This window comes from Triturus cristatus, chromosome 3_2 (assembly GCF_964204655.1).
Source record: "Triturus cristatus chromosome 3_2, aTriCri1.1, whole genome shotgun sequence".
Taxonomy (NCBI): Eukaryota; Metazoa; Chordata; class Amphibia; order Caudata; family Salamandridae; genus Triturus; species Triturus cristatus.
The window spans coordinates 1,169,029,501-1,169,044,815 of NC_140584.1; the positions used below are offsets into that span (position 1 = coordinate 1,169,029,501).

At 46.9% G+C, this 15,315-nt stretch overlaps 1 protein-coding gene across 3 annotated transcripts in view; it reads right to left on the reverse strand.

The window, feature by feature from the left end:
• Positions 1-15,315, reverse strand: part of LOC146859368 (sterol 26-hydroxylase, mitochondrial-like) — a 142,864-nt gene that overhangs the window by 75,073 nt on the left and 52,476 nt on the right. For all 3 annotated transcript variants that reach the window (XR_014980096.1, XR_014980095.1, XM_085650052.1), the window contains exon 2: positions 4,374-4,564. Coding sequence is in view for 1 of the 3 variants with exons in the window: in XM_085650052.1 (XP_085506178.1) it covers positions 4,374-4,564 (191 nt within the window). In the remaining 2 variants the exon portion in view is untranslated. The remainder of the gene's footprint in view (positions 1-4,373; positions 4,565-15,315) is intronic.

Genomic DNA, 15,315 nt, shown 5'->3' on the forward strand with positions numbered 1-15,315 from the left:
GTGAGTGCAGAGTGATTACTGAGTTCAGGGTGAGGAGTGATCAGTGTGAGTGCATGGTGATCAGTGTGAGTGTATTGTGATCGCTGTGAGTGCAGGGTGAGCATGAAAGTGAAGGGAGAGAATGAGGAGTGAGTTGTCTGAATGCAGGGTGCATTCCCAGACACTTGAAGTAACTCAGCAGGTTATTGACGGCAGCGTAGGGTTTCAGATGTGTTGAACTATTGCTATTATGGCATTACCAGGGATCAGGGTGGAGGAAATACATGTGCTGATCTTGCAACAAACTTTGTTTTATGATTAGGGTTGCCAGCTCATTATTTTGTTGTCCCATGAGGTACAAAAAACAGTCACCTAAAGCTGTATTGTCAGCACTTGTCTGTGCATACTTTGAACAGCAAATATAAATAGAAGCACATTTAATTGTGTTCTATAGCTGCCTGAATTGTCCATGACTGATAATAAAATGGAACAAAGACAGAAAAGTCACATTTCAAATGTGTATATATACTTATTTATTTTTAAGCATATATAGTGTCAAGACCAGCAATTTGCAGGCTGTTTAACAAAAACATGGCTGGCTGGCATTTTTCTGTTGGTAACTTGATCCCTGTGGGGTTGTGGCGTCTGCCTGTGTAAATTTAAAAGAAACTTTGTCTCCTTTCTGCTAAGAGCTAACCCTCCCAGGACGGGGTTAAACTTGTAGAGCTGAAATGCTTCAGCTGCAGTGGGAGGCAGGATGTCTCCTCTCCTAAAACTGAAAGAAAGGAACAGACAGTCATTCAGCTGCTGCAAGAAGTCTCCTCTGATATGAAATCGAACGTGAAGGATTTGCTTTCGGTTTTAGCAGAGGAGACACTGCCTCCCACTGCAGCCCAAGTATTTCAGTGCTACTAATTAACCCCCTCCTGGGAAGGTCAACTGTTAGCTATTTACAGGACAAAAGCGCAAGTTGTGCCTCATCTATTTCCCCTCCTTCCCCCCTCCCCCCTCCAACCCTCTTATCGGAGCTCGCCAATAAAGAATTCCCATTTGAAATGGGTGAAGACTTGCGAGGCCTCTGACAGTAAAGGTCCAACAAAGGTAAACTCTTAGCTGGAGTGCGCGCCCCCTGAGATGGTGTCGCGCCCCCCCAGGGGGGCGCGCCCCACAGATTGAAGAACTCTGCCTTAGTGCAATGCGGCGGGGGCTCAGCAGTCGGAGCGATTTCGTCTTCGGGACGCTCCCCGGCCTCAGACGCAGCTCCGCTTCCTGGAACGAGCGTGGGGAAGCCCTCGAGGCTGGGACCAATCCCAGTACGGCAATGACGAGGCGGGAATCCCTGAAGGCTGAGACCAATCTCAGCGTGGCACGACAATGCGGTCAGCGGACTCCGGGCCAGCAGCGGTGAAGTGGAGGCGCAGGGGCGAGGGAGCGAGGCAGCAAAGAGAACGCGCTAATTAGAAACACATGTCTGCTGCGCGCAACAGACACCGCCGGGAAATGGGCGGTTATATTTCTAAAGAAGTTGGGACATTAACACACCTTTCATCAATGGCGTGCCGCCTTTTTCACAAAGACGCATGCTAAAGCCAATAGCAGCTGACAAAAACAAAACCACATGCACGAGCGTTTGGTCAGCTTCCAGAACCCCCTTACAAGACATCTCGCGCTGCACGAGCAGTGCTGCACGAGCAGTGCTGCGCACTGCAACGCTAGGCACGAGACCTAAAAAGGGGTGTACATTGGGGTCTGGCTGTCCCACATATTAAGCTATACTACTAGGCCTCACAGTTGCTAGTTATAAATCATTGAGTCTAAGCCGACAGCAAAGAACCGGCTTACAGGGTGGATAGGGGCTCTATACCAGGAGGTAACTGGCAGCTACTTCTATATACCGGAGGGCAAGTCCAGAATGTCCTACACATACCATGACAGAGTTTGGTGCTGGTACGAGGCAAACAGGTTTCTGGGGGGGCAGGGGAAACAAACCAGCTGGACGCCCCTGTGGCCCGTGGACCCACTGAGGGAGGTGGCCACATTAAAAGGCTATAGAGGATGGCAGATAGGCATTGAATGTCTGGGAGACGTATGCAGGAGCAGCGCTCCTCTCCCTTTCGAAGACCTACAACAAGAATATAGTTTGACTCCAACGCAAAGATATCCCTACTTGAGGCCTATACACGCCCTACAGAGAGACATCCAGCGGTGCACACTAAATCCCGACCACTCCCCTTTGTAAGATAGACTGCTGATAGATCGCATTCCTGAAAAAGCGACTTCAACAATATATCGCAAATTAATAAATACCATACCAGACCCTCTAACGGCCCTCCGTGCTGCATGGATCGAGGATTTAGGAAATATAGAAGATGAGGAATGTATAGAAGCGCTGCGGAGCCTCAGGGAAATCGCAATTCGTACAAAATTCCAGCTGGTACAGCTCAAGATATTACATTGCTTCTACTACCCCCGCACACACCTACACAAATGGGGTGGGGAACACACAGCACTTTAGGGGCTGCCAGCGGGGCTGCCAGCGGGACCCAGGGTCACCCGGTTCTGGCGGAAAATTACGACAGTAATGTTCAAAATGTCCAGAGAGGAGGTCCAAATGGACGCTAGGTGGCTCCTGTTAATGATCAAGGGAGAGACGGACCAACCCAGATACGTCAGTCCCTGGCTGGCTCTAGCGGCAGGGATCGCAAAACCAAACATCGCCAGATGGGAATTATTCTCATCTTTAAGAACCAATATAATACATGGAAGCTTACAATATCTTTAGCAATGCCTGTCTTTAATTTCCTTATTGCAGAAGGCTTATGACATCCCTAGTTGTCTGTAGTAAAGAATGGACGTAGTTGCTCAAATGTAATGACTTATTACAACTGAATTGTGACGTCACAATGTCTGCTCCCAGCAGCCATGGGAAAAGGCAGGTCTCTGCGCATAATTAAAACAGCACTTTAAAAACTGAAAGTGAAACGTGGCTTTTCTTTCCGCCCTATTTTTTTTACGGATAAAAGTGATAAGCAGAAAGAAGATCCGTATTGCGAGATGTTTATTTTAGCCTCCCCATAGGTAACTATAGGAAAGATAGGATATCTCTGCATGTTTCTACCCATTCTGAGATACATAGTTGTTTTTTTATATACAGCAGGCTTGTAGTATATTGATTCTAATATCTTGTGGCAACAAATCTCCAACTGCTTTTTGGCGTATTATTTAATTTTACACTAGAGATTCTAATTTTACTCTTCAGGTTTACAAACATTTGATCTCTTTTATATGAATGCGCACTACATCGAGAGACCATGTGGTTTGTGGGAAGTGTAATTGGATGAATGTGTGTGTTATTAAGAGTAAAGCGCCCAAGGAACACCTTGGAGTTCCAGGACCTCAGAAATGAACTCTGCCTTCGGCCTCGTTCCTCTAAATGGTCACAGAACTCCTCAGTAACTTGCAATATTCTGTGAGGCAGCGGGTACTTTATCCCATATATTATAAACAGGAAACCTAATATCGTGGTGCTGGCACACTAACATCACAAGATATTTCAAAAGAATAATTAAGTAACCCGCCAGGGAAGATTTTAGACAGCTTAATACTCATTGGTGACAAATGTGATGTTCAAGAGATCTTGACTTCTAATTCAAACAAGCAGATTCGGGCTTCTATCCTTAGAAAGACGGAAGATTGATTAACATTAACTGGGTCACAGCAAAACCTGTTATTTACAGTGCTTCTGGACGGACGAAGTGAGGCATGAACGTTACATAAAAAGCTAGTTATTATTAAAGTTATTTTGTATATTCCTGCATGGTCAGGAGACAGATGCAAAGCCTCAGAATTTGGTTTAGGAGTCTGGAGTACTTTGATCCTGGGTAAACCTAGTGCTTTTACGAGTTATTTTCAGAGAGCAATATAATAAACAGGTAACATAACAAGGAACATAACAGGATAGTTTTAAAGGAAAAATAACTATTGGCTTGATGTATCAAACAACTTCTCCTTTTCAATGCCTATAGGGAAACGAGCCGATACTTAAATCCCTAGATTGACCACGCCTCTGGATCGCTGGTGACATTTAGGATTTTGAGACTATAGAGTTATGGGTGTCACAGCTCTAGTCCAAGGCCCCTCCGTGCTGCAAAGTACCCCTCCCCCTCACTCACACCCACAGGAGAACCATGGAAATCCAGCATCTTGGGAAGCCAAGGTTGTCCCCAACAGAAAACACTATCTGGGGTGGGTGGGCTTGTCCACAGAAAAGGTAGGTAGGGTTGGGGGTGGCCTGGTTGTCAAGGGATAGAGCTTTTAGAGACACAGCCCAGTCTGACATTCTCTTGGCAAGCCAAGCCCTGGACATCAGGAGTTCCCCCTTCATCTGTACTCACGAAGTTAGGGGTCCTTTAGCGTGATCCCTCAGCTCTCGGTGTTCCTTCAGGGCGTCCATTTCAGACCTCATGGGGCGCTTGCCCTCCTGCCGCAGGACGGCTTCGATGAACTCTGGGCTCGCAAGGCCCACATTTCCATAAATTCCGAGGCCAGTCCGCCATATCGGTCCATACATCTTCCTCTGCACAATCTAAAACCCACAAGAGACAAAATGTGACTGTGTTGCTACAACTTGAATGCGCGGTATTCATTTATGCGCGACATGAAATCCGGAATAGGGGACTTGACCCAACGTCCACATGAGGGGGTCAAAGCTGTGTCACAGATTTCATGTAGGACTGGCAAGTACTCATCATTTTGTCTTAGGATGAAAGCAGCACAGACCCTGATAACGAGCCATCATTATTAATGTCTTTAGAGCATCCTTCAGTCCCGTCACCACTACCTCTGAATGGACCACATAGATGCACTACTGTGATGTCTGTTGTGCATCGTTCAGTAACCAGACAGATGCACTACTATAGAGCCTGTATTACAACTTTTGGGCCTCCACTATGTATAAATGGACCCTACAGACCTGCTACAGTGCGTCTGCTGCGCATCCTTGACTTCCCTTTCCACGAAATCTCAATGGACCCTACAGACCCCGCTACTGTGCGCCTGCTGCGCATCTTTGACTTCCGTCTCCACTACATCTCAATGGACACTACAGACCGTTACTGTGAACCTGCAGCGCATCCTTTTTTTATTAACATTATTATTCAATAACATAACAGTGCAGATCCGCATGTGTTACAGCAACCTCATAGTTTTCTTTACAGTCACTCATTCAAATCACTTTTATCGCGATACATCTATATTCTCATACCCTTACACGTCTTCGTCCGACCCACTATCCTGTTCTGGGGGTGAACAAATTTCTCCTCTATGTGTGTTCCACTTTCCCCACACCCTAGCCCATTTGCGAGGGCAACTACGATTTACAAAGGTGGCCTTCTCCGCCACCATGACAATATCCATATCTCTATACCACTGCGCTATTGTTGGTAGTGTTCCCACACCCCATTTCTGAGCTATGTTCCTTTTTGCTATCATCATGCCAGTTGTGGCCCACAGGCGTTCAGCATGGTTAAGGTCTGTCGAAGCCCAGACGTTAAGCAGACAGCACTGGGGCTCGACTGGAACCTGCTTCCCGGTGACCTCTATAATCGTGCCTATCACCTCCTCCCAGTAGGTCTTTAGTTTCGGAAATTCCCATAGCGTGTGATAATATGTACCAATTTCCCCGCATATGCGCAGACAGTTAGGTTCAGGAGCCCTCCCCATCTTGTGTAGTACCGTCCGAGTGAAGTAGGTCCTGCAGCGCATCCTTGACTTCCGTCTTCACTACATCTCATGACCCTACAGACCCGCTACTGTGCATCTGCTGCCCATCCTTGACTTCCGTCTCCACTAAATCTCAATGGATCCTACAGACCTGCTACTGTGCGTCTGCTGCGCATCCTTGACTTCCGTCTCCACTAAATCTCAATGGACCCTACAGACCAGTTACTGTGCGCCTGCTGAACATCCTTGACTTCCCTTTCCACTACATCTCAATAGACCCTACAGACCCGCTACTGTGCGTCTGCTGTGCATCCTTCGCTTCCGTCTTCACTACATCTCAATGGACCCTACAGACCCGGTCCTATGCGTCTGGTGTGCATCCTTGACTTCCATCTTCACTACATCTCAATGGACCCTACAGACCCGCTACTGTGCGTCTGCTGTGCATCCTTGACTTCCATCTTCACTACATCTCAGTAGACCCTACAGACCCGCTACTGTACGTCTGCTGTGCATCCTTTGCTCGTTTGGTTTTTTATAAAAATCATATACATACCTACAAAATAAATCAATACAGTACATAAAAAAATAGACTAAAAACAATTCAGAAGTTTATTTAAAACAACACTAAGGCCGATATAATACAGTTAATTCGGTATTGTATCCTTAGCTCTTATCAAAAAACTAGACATGGCAAAATAAGTATGTTGATCCTGAAGCATCTGCAAAAACATAAGAGCAACTTTTGTCTGTTTAAAGTTACATTCGTGTAAAAGCGGTACCAAATAGCATTACTGCATACAGCTGTAAAATTTACCCAAAAAAACAAAAAGAGATATATTATATATGAATAGACACCGTCCCACTCTCCGAATTTAAAAGGAGACACAGGTACAGACCACAACGTGCTGCTGATATCCAGTTTTCAGTGCAACTTTACTCCGTGCAACTTGACATGACGCGTTTCGGTCATGTTTCCACGGCCTTGATCACATGGTAAGCAACAGGCGGAATTTCCCTTGGTAGAGTGATTACAGCAGGTCTTGCAGACAGCGCATGCATGCTGCCAAAGTTCGACCTAAAAGAGTCCCTGTGCATCTTCTGATAGCGACACAAAGGGGAAAGGCTGGAATTGGATGGTGTCCTATAAATAGTTCAGACCCAGTTTCTCATGACATAAAACTATGTTGTAGAGCCAAAAGGAGTCTGAAGAATCTATTTTCTTCAATTTGTAATCAAGACACTTTGGAATAACCCATATTCCAGCACCATAGCATGCAATAATTTCTCAAAGATGTAAGGGAAAGTTTAGAACCAAGTCTAATGGCAAACTTAATTACTTCCAGAGAGATGGGACAAACTGCTGGCGTCTCAAAGTTAAGAGGGATTCTCACTTGGTAAGATTGTCAAAAGGTATTACCATGTACAAGTAGGAGAAAGAGCAGGGGTGGGTGGAGCATCACTACGTGGAATTCTTCAGAATTGAATAAAAACGCAGTGAAATTCCGCTTCGCTCAACCTAGATAAGCCACCAATCCAGGGTAAGGCCAGGCATAGGGGGCCATTGCGGGGCACCAATATGGGAGAGATGGGCTATCGCTGCCCGAGGTGGAGCATAGCTCCTGGGGATGATGCCGGGAAGCTCCTGACTCCTGTGTAATGCACAAAACAAACAGACAGCACCTCATCGGTCCATCCGGCGGCACCACTGGCTGAACCAGCAAAAGTCATTGCAAGGGGCCCCCTGAACCTTCAGCACTCGCCACCAACCTGTCAGGTTCAGGACATCGGAGTGTTTCAGAGACACTCTTATTGGCTGCAGCACCTCAAAGTCGATGACGTTCTCCCACTGCCTCCTGCAGCCAGCCCCCGAGTTTCGAATGGATTACCTCTGCCAGCCTGGTCTGCAGCTCTTGAGACTCACTCAGAGCTGGATGTGCCAGAGCACACACATGACAGCCACAGGACGTTCAGAATGGAAAATGAATCCTGCAGGTAAGGTCGGCGACTGTGAGCCACCGCCGCAGCTCTGCGCATTGGCCCTGTGATCTGGCTCCTCAATTTCCTCCTATGCCACTGTAAGGAAATAACTTTCTACGGTGGTGGGTTGCAAACTCCACTACGCGGCGGCAGTCGAAGCTCCGCGTTACAAGCGGAATGCGGAGTTGCAAAACTCTGCAAACTGCAAAGCGAAGTTTTACGCCCACCCTTGAAAAACAGAGTTAACCGACCCAATGGCTTTATTGTTGATCCAATAGATCCTAGTTTTCGTTTGCTTGGGACCTACAACCATACAGAAAGCCTTGGAAATATGAATACCCAAATCCAACTGTACCACAAAAATTAACAAAAACATCATAACATCTGGAGCTTCTTTGATCCATTGACTGTTCTAGCTACAAGTACAGCATCATCGGCAAACAGAAGTGCTGGAATTGGGCAGCAGCCCACCAAAGGTATCCTCTGTCTGAACTTTCCTACACAGACTCCGAAATCATTAACATATAGAATGAATAAGAACAAGAACAGGGTCAAATACCTGACAAACTCCCCTCCAAGTCAAAAGAGTCCATATTTTCCCTACATAGGTTAACCCTTACACTAGCAGAAAGATTACTTTGTAGCCAACAAAGAAAATTAACAATAGTGTTTCCAACCCTTCGTAACCTACACGATTGAAATTAATTTGAACCAGTCAACTTGTTCATAAGCAGAGCAGAGGTCCATGAATGCCAGATGCAGTGAACCTTCTTTAGCAGAGGTGCACTTATTGATTAAGAGGTGTAAATTGAACTGTTGTTCCATGGTGTCAAAAACTGGACGGAAACTATATTGGAGATCAGCTAAGATGTTAGCATTTTTGCCCAGTCAGATAGTCTTTTTGTAATGACCCTACCCAGGACTTTAATGGAGTCTATTTGGGAGATAGGTCAATAACAAGCAGAGTCTTCTTTATTGCCCTTCTTGTATACAGACTGCATGACCGAGTGGGCTCCAGATGAGAGGTGACTGGAATTAGCAGTAGCTTGAAGGATATTAGTGAAGGCAGGAACGCTTACATTAGATTTGCTTTTATACTAATTGTAGGAAAGTAGGCCGGCATTCATGGTTACCCTCAATTTTCGACTGGTGTCATTCTGTTTTATGACTAGTCTGACTAGGAGCCTGCTAATCAGGACCCCAGTCACTGTGCTTTCTCCCTAAATTAAACAGCGGTAAGTACTTTGGTAACTTCCTAATTGGCTACTGGTGTGCCCTTCTAGGTCCCTTGTATATGGTACTAAGGTACCCAGGGCATAGGTACACCAGGGGTCTCCCATGGGCTGCAGCATGTATTGTGCCACCCATGAGAGGACCACTCAAACTGTGACTACATGCCTGCCATGGCAGCCTGTGTAAGCTGGTGCTAGCACCACTTACAACAAATGTAAGTTTTCTTATAACTGAGGTCACTGCACTTAAAACCTACAAGTCACCCCTAAGGCAGGCCTTTCAATGCTGAAGGCAGGGTGCTAGGTTAGAAGTGTACTGTGAGAAGTTGGCCTGGTATATGATCTCCACTAATTAAAGCGGTCACCTTGCACCAGTCCAAACAACCTTTATGGTGATTTAAGAGGTCAAAGATAACCTTAGAAAGCTATCCAAGTGGTAAATGTGGAGAGCAGCCTTCAGGCTTAGTCTTGAAGGTTAGATAAGCAGCTTGTTTTACCAGAATGCAACCTTATTGTAAGTGCTGAGGGGTCAGTGTCCAGCGGGAGCACCAACAAGCTTTGGCAGCGGCAACCCACGAAGAAGGTCGAGTAAGGGTACGGTCTGGCCCAGGACCAGGAGACTTACCACAGCAAGGGGAGTCAGGGCAGCTCTGGAGCAGCCAGGGGAGCCCAAGAAAAGCAGTGTTATCCCTCAGATGGACCCACAGGTCGAAGGCACAGGAGTAGCGAGGGGACCTCTAGCAGTTTCACAAAGTAACAGCTTGCAGGGCGCAGAGTGTGAGGAGGCCAAAGTCCTTTGTACGAAATGTGCGCTTAGGTTGGGGCTATCGATAGCCCAATGCACTTGGTGGAGAATGTCAACAAGCATATGCGCTTGCAAAAGTACGCAGTGCACAGGGGTTCGGGTTATGCTGTCCCCACAAGGGATACTGGCCTCAAACTTGGTCAGAGGGCAGCTCGACCTCAAGAAATGTAGGCACCCACCTCTTGTGTTGCTGGAGCCTTCGGAGTCTGCAGGAGCTCAGGATCAGCAGGCCGGTCAGTTGCGTTACGGTGTCTGCGAATGCAGGGGAGTGACTCCTTCACCCCAAGGGAGATAACTTCAGTTGTCCTTGATGCTCCACAGCTACTTTGGACGGAGAGGGAGACAAAGTCGAGTCCAGTCTTAGTCCAGTGTGTCCAGACGGTCGAAGATCAGTGGTTTCTTGTTCAGAATCTGGTCCACGTCGAATCTAGGGTCCTACAGCCAGGTAAGCCCTTAAGTACCCACGGGAGAGGGTTCAACAGATTCAGGGGACAGTCCCAGGGTAGGGTCAGGACAGTGGGGAGGATACTCCCCTGTCCTTTGTCCAGTTTCGCGCCAGAGCAGGAGCCAACGGCTCCCAGGACTGATTTGAACTGGACTGTGCACAGGGACACAAGTGTGCCCCTCGTGCAGACTTTCAGGCACTTTGGAATTGCACCCACCCAGCACCAATACACTAAATCCTGTCTGGGAGGTGGTCACACCTCCCTGGGACAGGATGCCCATTGTCCTGCCTTCCTCTGCTGGAGCTTGGCTCAGCAACAGGATAGCAGAAATGTGTCTCTGATTGGCAGCAACCATTTTCTGCTGCCCGTGTCGAGAAGGCTGATACCGGGAAGACCAGGGACCCCACAAAGCTCACTTCAGAACGGTGGAATCATACCTCCCACACCGGTTACCAGTGTGGAGGTATGATGCCAAGGCGTTTAATAACAAATACAACATGTTTTATTGCAGCCGTTTGAGATAGGATTTTACGCGAGCATAAAATGCACCTCTACCTATATGTCTGGCTGTGTCACCGACAACCTGGGAGAATGGTCTTTGAAGGCTGCAGTTGTGCTCTGCTCATGCAGGGGCACCCTCTCATGTAAACCCAGCACCCTGCCTTCAGGATTGTAAGGCCTGCTAGAGGGGTGACTGATAGGTTTTACGTGTCGTGACCTATAGACATAGTAAACCTATATCTAAAGTAAGTGGTGCATGCACCATCTTACACTGGCTGCAATGGCAGGCCTGTAGTTCCATTTTACATGGCCTCTCATGGGTGGCCTAATACATGCTTCAGCCCATGGGAGGCCTCTGGGGTACCTATGCCCTGGGTACATGTGTACCGTTTACTAGGGACTGACAAGGGTACCCCAGTATCCAATCTGGAGTGTACCCAAGTACATGGCATAACAATTTAGGGAGATTAGCAGGATCCCAGTCAGACTAGTCAAAAACAGTGTAACAGCAAGCAAAATGTGAGGGTAACCATAAGAAGCAGATCCTACTTTCCTACACAACCCCCCCCCCCCAAAACGCAAGGAGATGAGACTAACCTTGCCCAGTTGAGTCTTCATGTTCTAAGTCGAAATATCTGGAGAGTCCATCTGCATTGGCATGGCTACTCCCATGTCTATGTTCCACGGTATAGTGGATCCCCTAAAGGGAAAGGACCACCTCAAAAGTTTGGGGTCATCTGTTTTAGCCATAAGAGGGGCTTACGGTGTGTCTGAACAATGAAGTGAGTGCCAACTAAGTATGGCCTCAGCTTCTTCAGAGCCCAAACCACAGCAAAGGCTTACCTCTCAATGGCTGACCAAGATTTCTCTCTTGGGGTCAAACCTCTGCTAATAAAATCTACTTGTTAAGGCTGACCCTCTGCATTAATTTGTGACAACAGAGCCCCTACCCCAACTCATATGCATCTGTTTGGACAATGAATTGTTTGGAATAGTCAGGCCTTTGCAGAATGGGAGCAGTGCACATGGCCTGCTTGAGATCATCAAATTCCTTCTGACAGCTAACTGTCCACTGAACTTTCTTGGCCATTCATTTTGAAGTAAGATCATTCAAGGGAGTCAATATAGACCCATATCCTTTCACTAATCTTCTGTAGTACCCAGTCAGGCACAAGAAAGCTCTGACCTGTGTCTGGGTAGTGGGAGCAACCCAGTCCATGATGGTCTGGATTGTGCTCTGCAATGGTTGAAACTGGCCTCCACCCACAAGGTGGCCCAGGTACACAACCTTACTCTGCCCTATCTGGCACTTGGTGGCCTTGATAGCGAGACCTTCTTTCTGCAGAGCCTCCAAACATTCTTACATTCTTCAGGTGGACCAGGTGATCCTCCCAGGTGGAGCTAAAGACAGCTATAGGACTTTATTCACCAGCCTTTGGAATGTGCATTTGTCAAACCAAAGGGCATGACAATAAATAGATAATACTCACTAGGGTTTGAAAATGCTATTTTTGGGTTTGGCATCCTCAGCTAGTCTGATTTGCAAATATTCAGCAGTGAGGTCAAATGTGCTCAAGAACTTGGCTGAGGTCAAAGAGTCAATGAGCTCATCTGCCCTAGAAATAGGCTGAGCATCAGTCCTAGTGACTGCATTGAGCCCCCTGTAGTCCATACAAAACCGAATTTCTCTCTTAGCACCCTGGTTATGAGGTTTGGATACCAGGACCATTGGACTAGTCCAAGGGCTATCTGAGGGTTCAATCACTCCCAATTCCAGGATCTTCTGTATGTGTAAGTGGAGAAGTGTGGCTCAATGGTTAGAGCGGCAGACCCTGATGCAGAGGTCTGGCCCGGGACCAGGGTTCAATTCCCGCCTTGGCAGGTCTTGGGCTCATAATTCCTCGGACCTGATTTCTCGCCTTGGTGCCTATTCTAATCATGGGTCCCACGCTGCAACTCTGGGCAATAGCTCCACAACAGCCCCAACAGCGCTGGGATGCCTGGCTTCACCCTGGGGATGCCCAGGAGTGGACATTTCACAGGGAAAAACCAGGAAGGGTTCCCTAGCGGTATGACTACAGCGCCGGGAAACCCCGAAATGGGGTAGCTGTGCGCTATACAAGTACAAACACATTTACATTTACATGTCAGTCCTGATGCAATCTCTGACATGATCAGGCTGCCTGTAAATCTCATTTTTAATAGGTAGACTCTGAGCTGTGTCCACTTCATGGGTACACCAGGTGGTCTGACAAGGAGTCAAACAAAAGATATGTCTGTATTGATTGAGGACCTTCCTGCAATTATTATTATTCATTCACATTTGATAAAGCGCGTGGCTACCCTTAGGCATCCCAGCGCTAGCGGCAGCAAGAGAAGGAGAACAGTCTCAAGGCAGGTTCTGAAAGAGCCATGTTTTTAGTTGCTTCCGAAATGAGAGATGATGGGTCAATGAACGGAGATATGTCGGAAGCGTGTTCCATAGTCTCGTCGCATTGTAAGCTAACATACGGCCTCCGGCTCGTGCTCTTTTGATTTTAGGTACTGTTGCCAAGAACAAATTAGCTGATCGCAGGCATCTTGAGGGACGGTGAAAAGCCATAAGGGCAAAATTGATTTTAGGGCTAATCCCCCACAGGGTTTTGTGCGCTATGCATAAAGATTTGAACATTATGCGTTCTTTTATTGGTAGCCAGTTCAATGATTGCAGTGCAGGCTTAGCAGACTGATCTGGGGATGTTGTGCAGCAGCCTGGCTGCACAGTTCTGCACAACCTGCAGTTTTCTTGTGGTGGCCTTTGGGGTGCCCAGGTAGAGAGAGTTTCCATAATCTAACCAGGACAACACCAGTGCCTGTACCATGGTCCTTCGTGCAGTTTCAGGAAGCAGTGGGAGAATTTTACGCATCTGTCTGATGATGCTGTAACAAGAGGCTGCTAATTGTACGGCTTGGTGGTCAAATTTAAGTGACCTGTCCAGCCATACTCCCAGGCTTTTGATCCTTTCTTTGGGTTTTGGAGACGGGCCAAGACATTTGGGCCAACTCAGTGCAGGAGTAGTGATGGAGTAGTAAACAAGGATCATTAACTCTGTCTTGTCTCCACTGAGCTTGAGACACAACTGGTCCATCCAGGTGGCCACCGTTCCCAAGTAAGATTCCAAGTTAGCTGGCACCTTCTTTGGGTGGCTTAAAGCTACCACTAGCTGTGTGTCGTCTGCATAGATCACAATCTGGATCCCATATGGCAGGACTAGCTCAGCAAGGGGTCTTAAATAAACATTAAAAAGGGTGGGGCTCAATGAGGACCCCTGTGGGACTCCACATGTGAGTGGTACCCTTCTTGAGACCTGATAGGATCTATCTCTTATAAAGGATTTGATCCAGGTGAGGACTTTGCCTGACACTCCCACCATTCTGAGTCTGTCAAAAAGGATGTTGTAATTGACCGTGTCGAATGCAGAACTCTGGTCAAGCAAGATGATCGCCACTGGGCCTCACTGATCAAGGATTTTCCGTGATTCCTACACTACTGCTAACAAGGCAGTTTCTGTGCCATGGTTAGGTTGAAAGTCTGTCTGGGAAGTATGTAAAATCGAGTGGGATTCAAGGTACTTAGAGGATTCTGTTTACACGTTTCTCTAAGATTTTACTAGTCATGGAGAGAAGCAAGATTGGCCAATAGTTGCTCCACAGTTCAGGGTTAAGGTTGTTTGTTTTTTTTAGTAGTGCTCTTACCATGGCATTTTTCCATGACCTGGGAACTTAGCCGGAGATTATGGAAGAGTTTAGTACTTCCAATAGCACTGGTAGTGTGACATACTCCACCTTGCGCAACATTTGCACAGGCGCTGCATCAAGGGGGGATCCTGAATTTGTTTTAGTGAAGAGTTGGGATAGAGTAGGCGTGTCTATAGTGGGAAGGTGTTCTAGATGTGAGGAGCCGCCCCGAAGTTTCTACTTCTATGTCCAGGTTCTTGGGGCCAGAGGCGTGTGGAAACATGTTGTAAATATCTAAAATGTTATTACTAAAAACTTCTGCTTGTTCGCTGCGGCGCGGATTCTGTAGGTAATTCAGGTGAGGGGCAGTTTGTCTGGTTTTTCGCTATTAGGAAGATTTCCCTTGGAGCATTGGCTGCCGCTGTGATTTTCTCCTCATAATATTGTGCCTGAGCTCTCTTTGTTTCTGCCGGATACATTTTGATAGCTTCTCTGTACTTCTGTGTTTTTTCTAAGCTGTATTCTTTATTCCAAGCTCTATCTAGTTTTTTACATTTTTGTTTAAGTTCTCATACTTTAGGGGTGTACCACTGTGATCGCTTGTCCTTAGACCTTTTTTGACTCAATTTGTGTGGTACAATGGAGTCCAGGGAAGATTCAATCCATTGGTTAAAATTGTCAGAAGCTATACTGGGGTCGGGTCTCCTAAAGGTTTAGAATTCAGTAAAGTTGTGGACCAACCCTCAGGCATAAGAAAACAAGTTACTTACCTGTAACTACACTTATCCAGTATTGGTATCTTTCATAGATTCACATGCCTGAATCATTCCCCATCGCCGAGATGGGAGTCCCGTGGTAAAATACAAAAGTAGTGCCAGAAGTAATAAATAGGCCAAAGGCTATATCTTAGTAGCCTATCTACGTCCTTGTATGA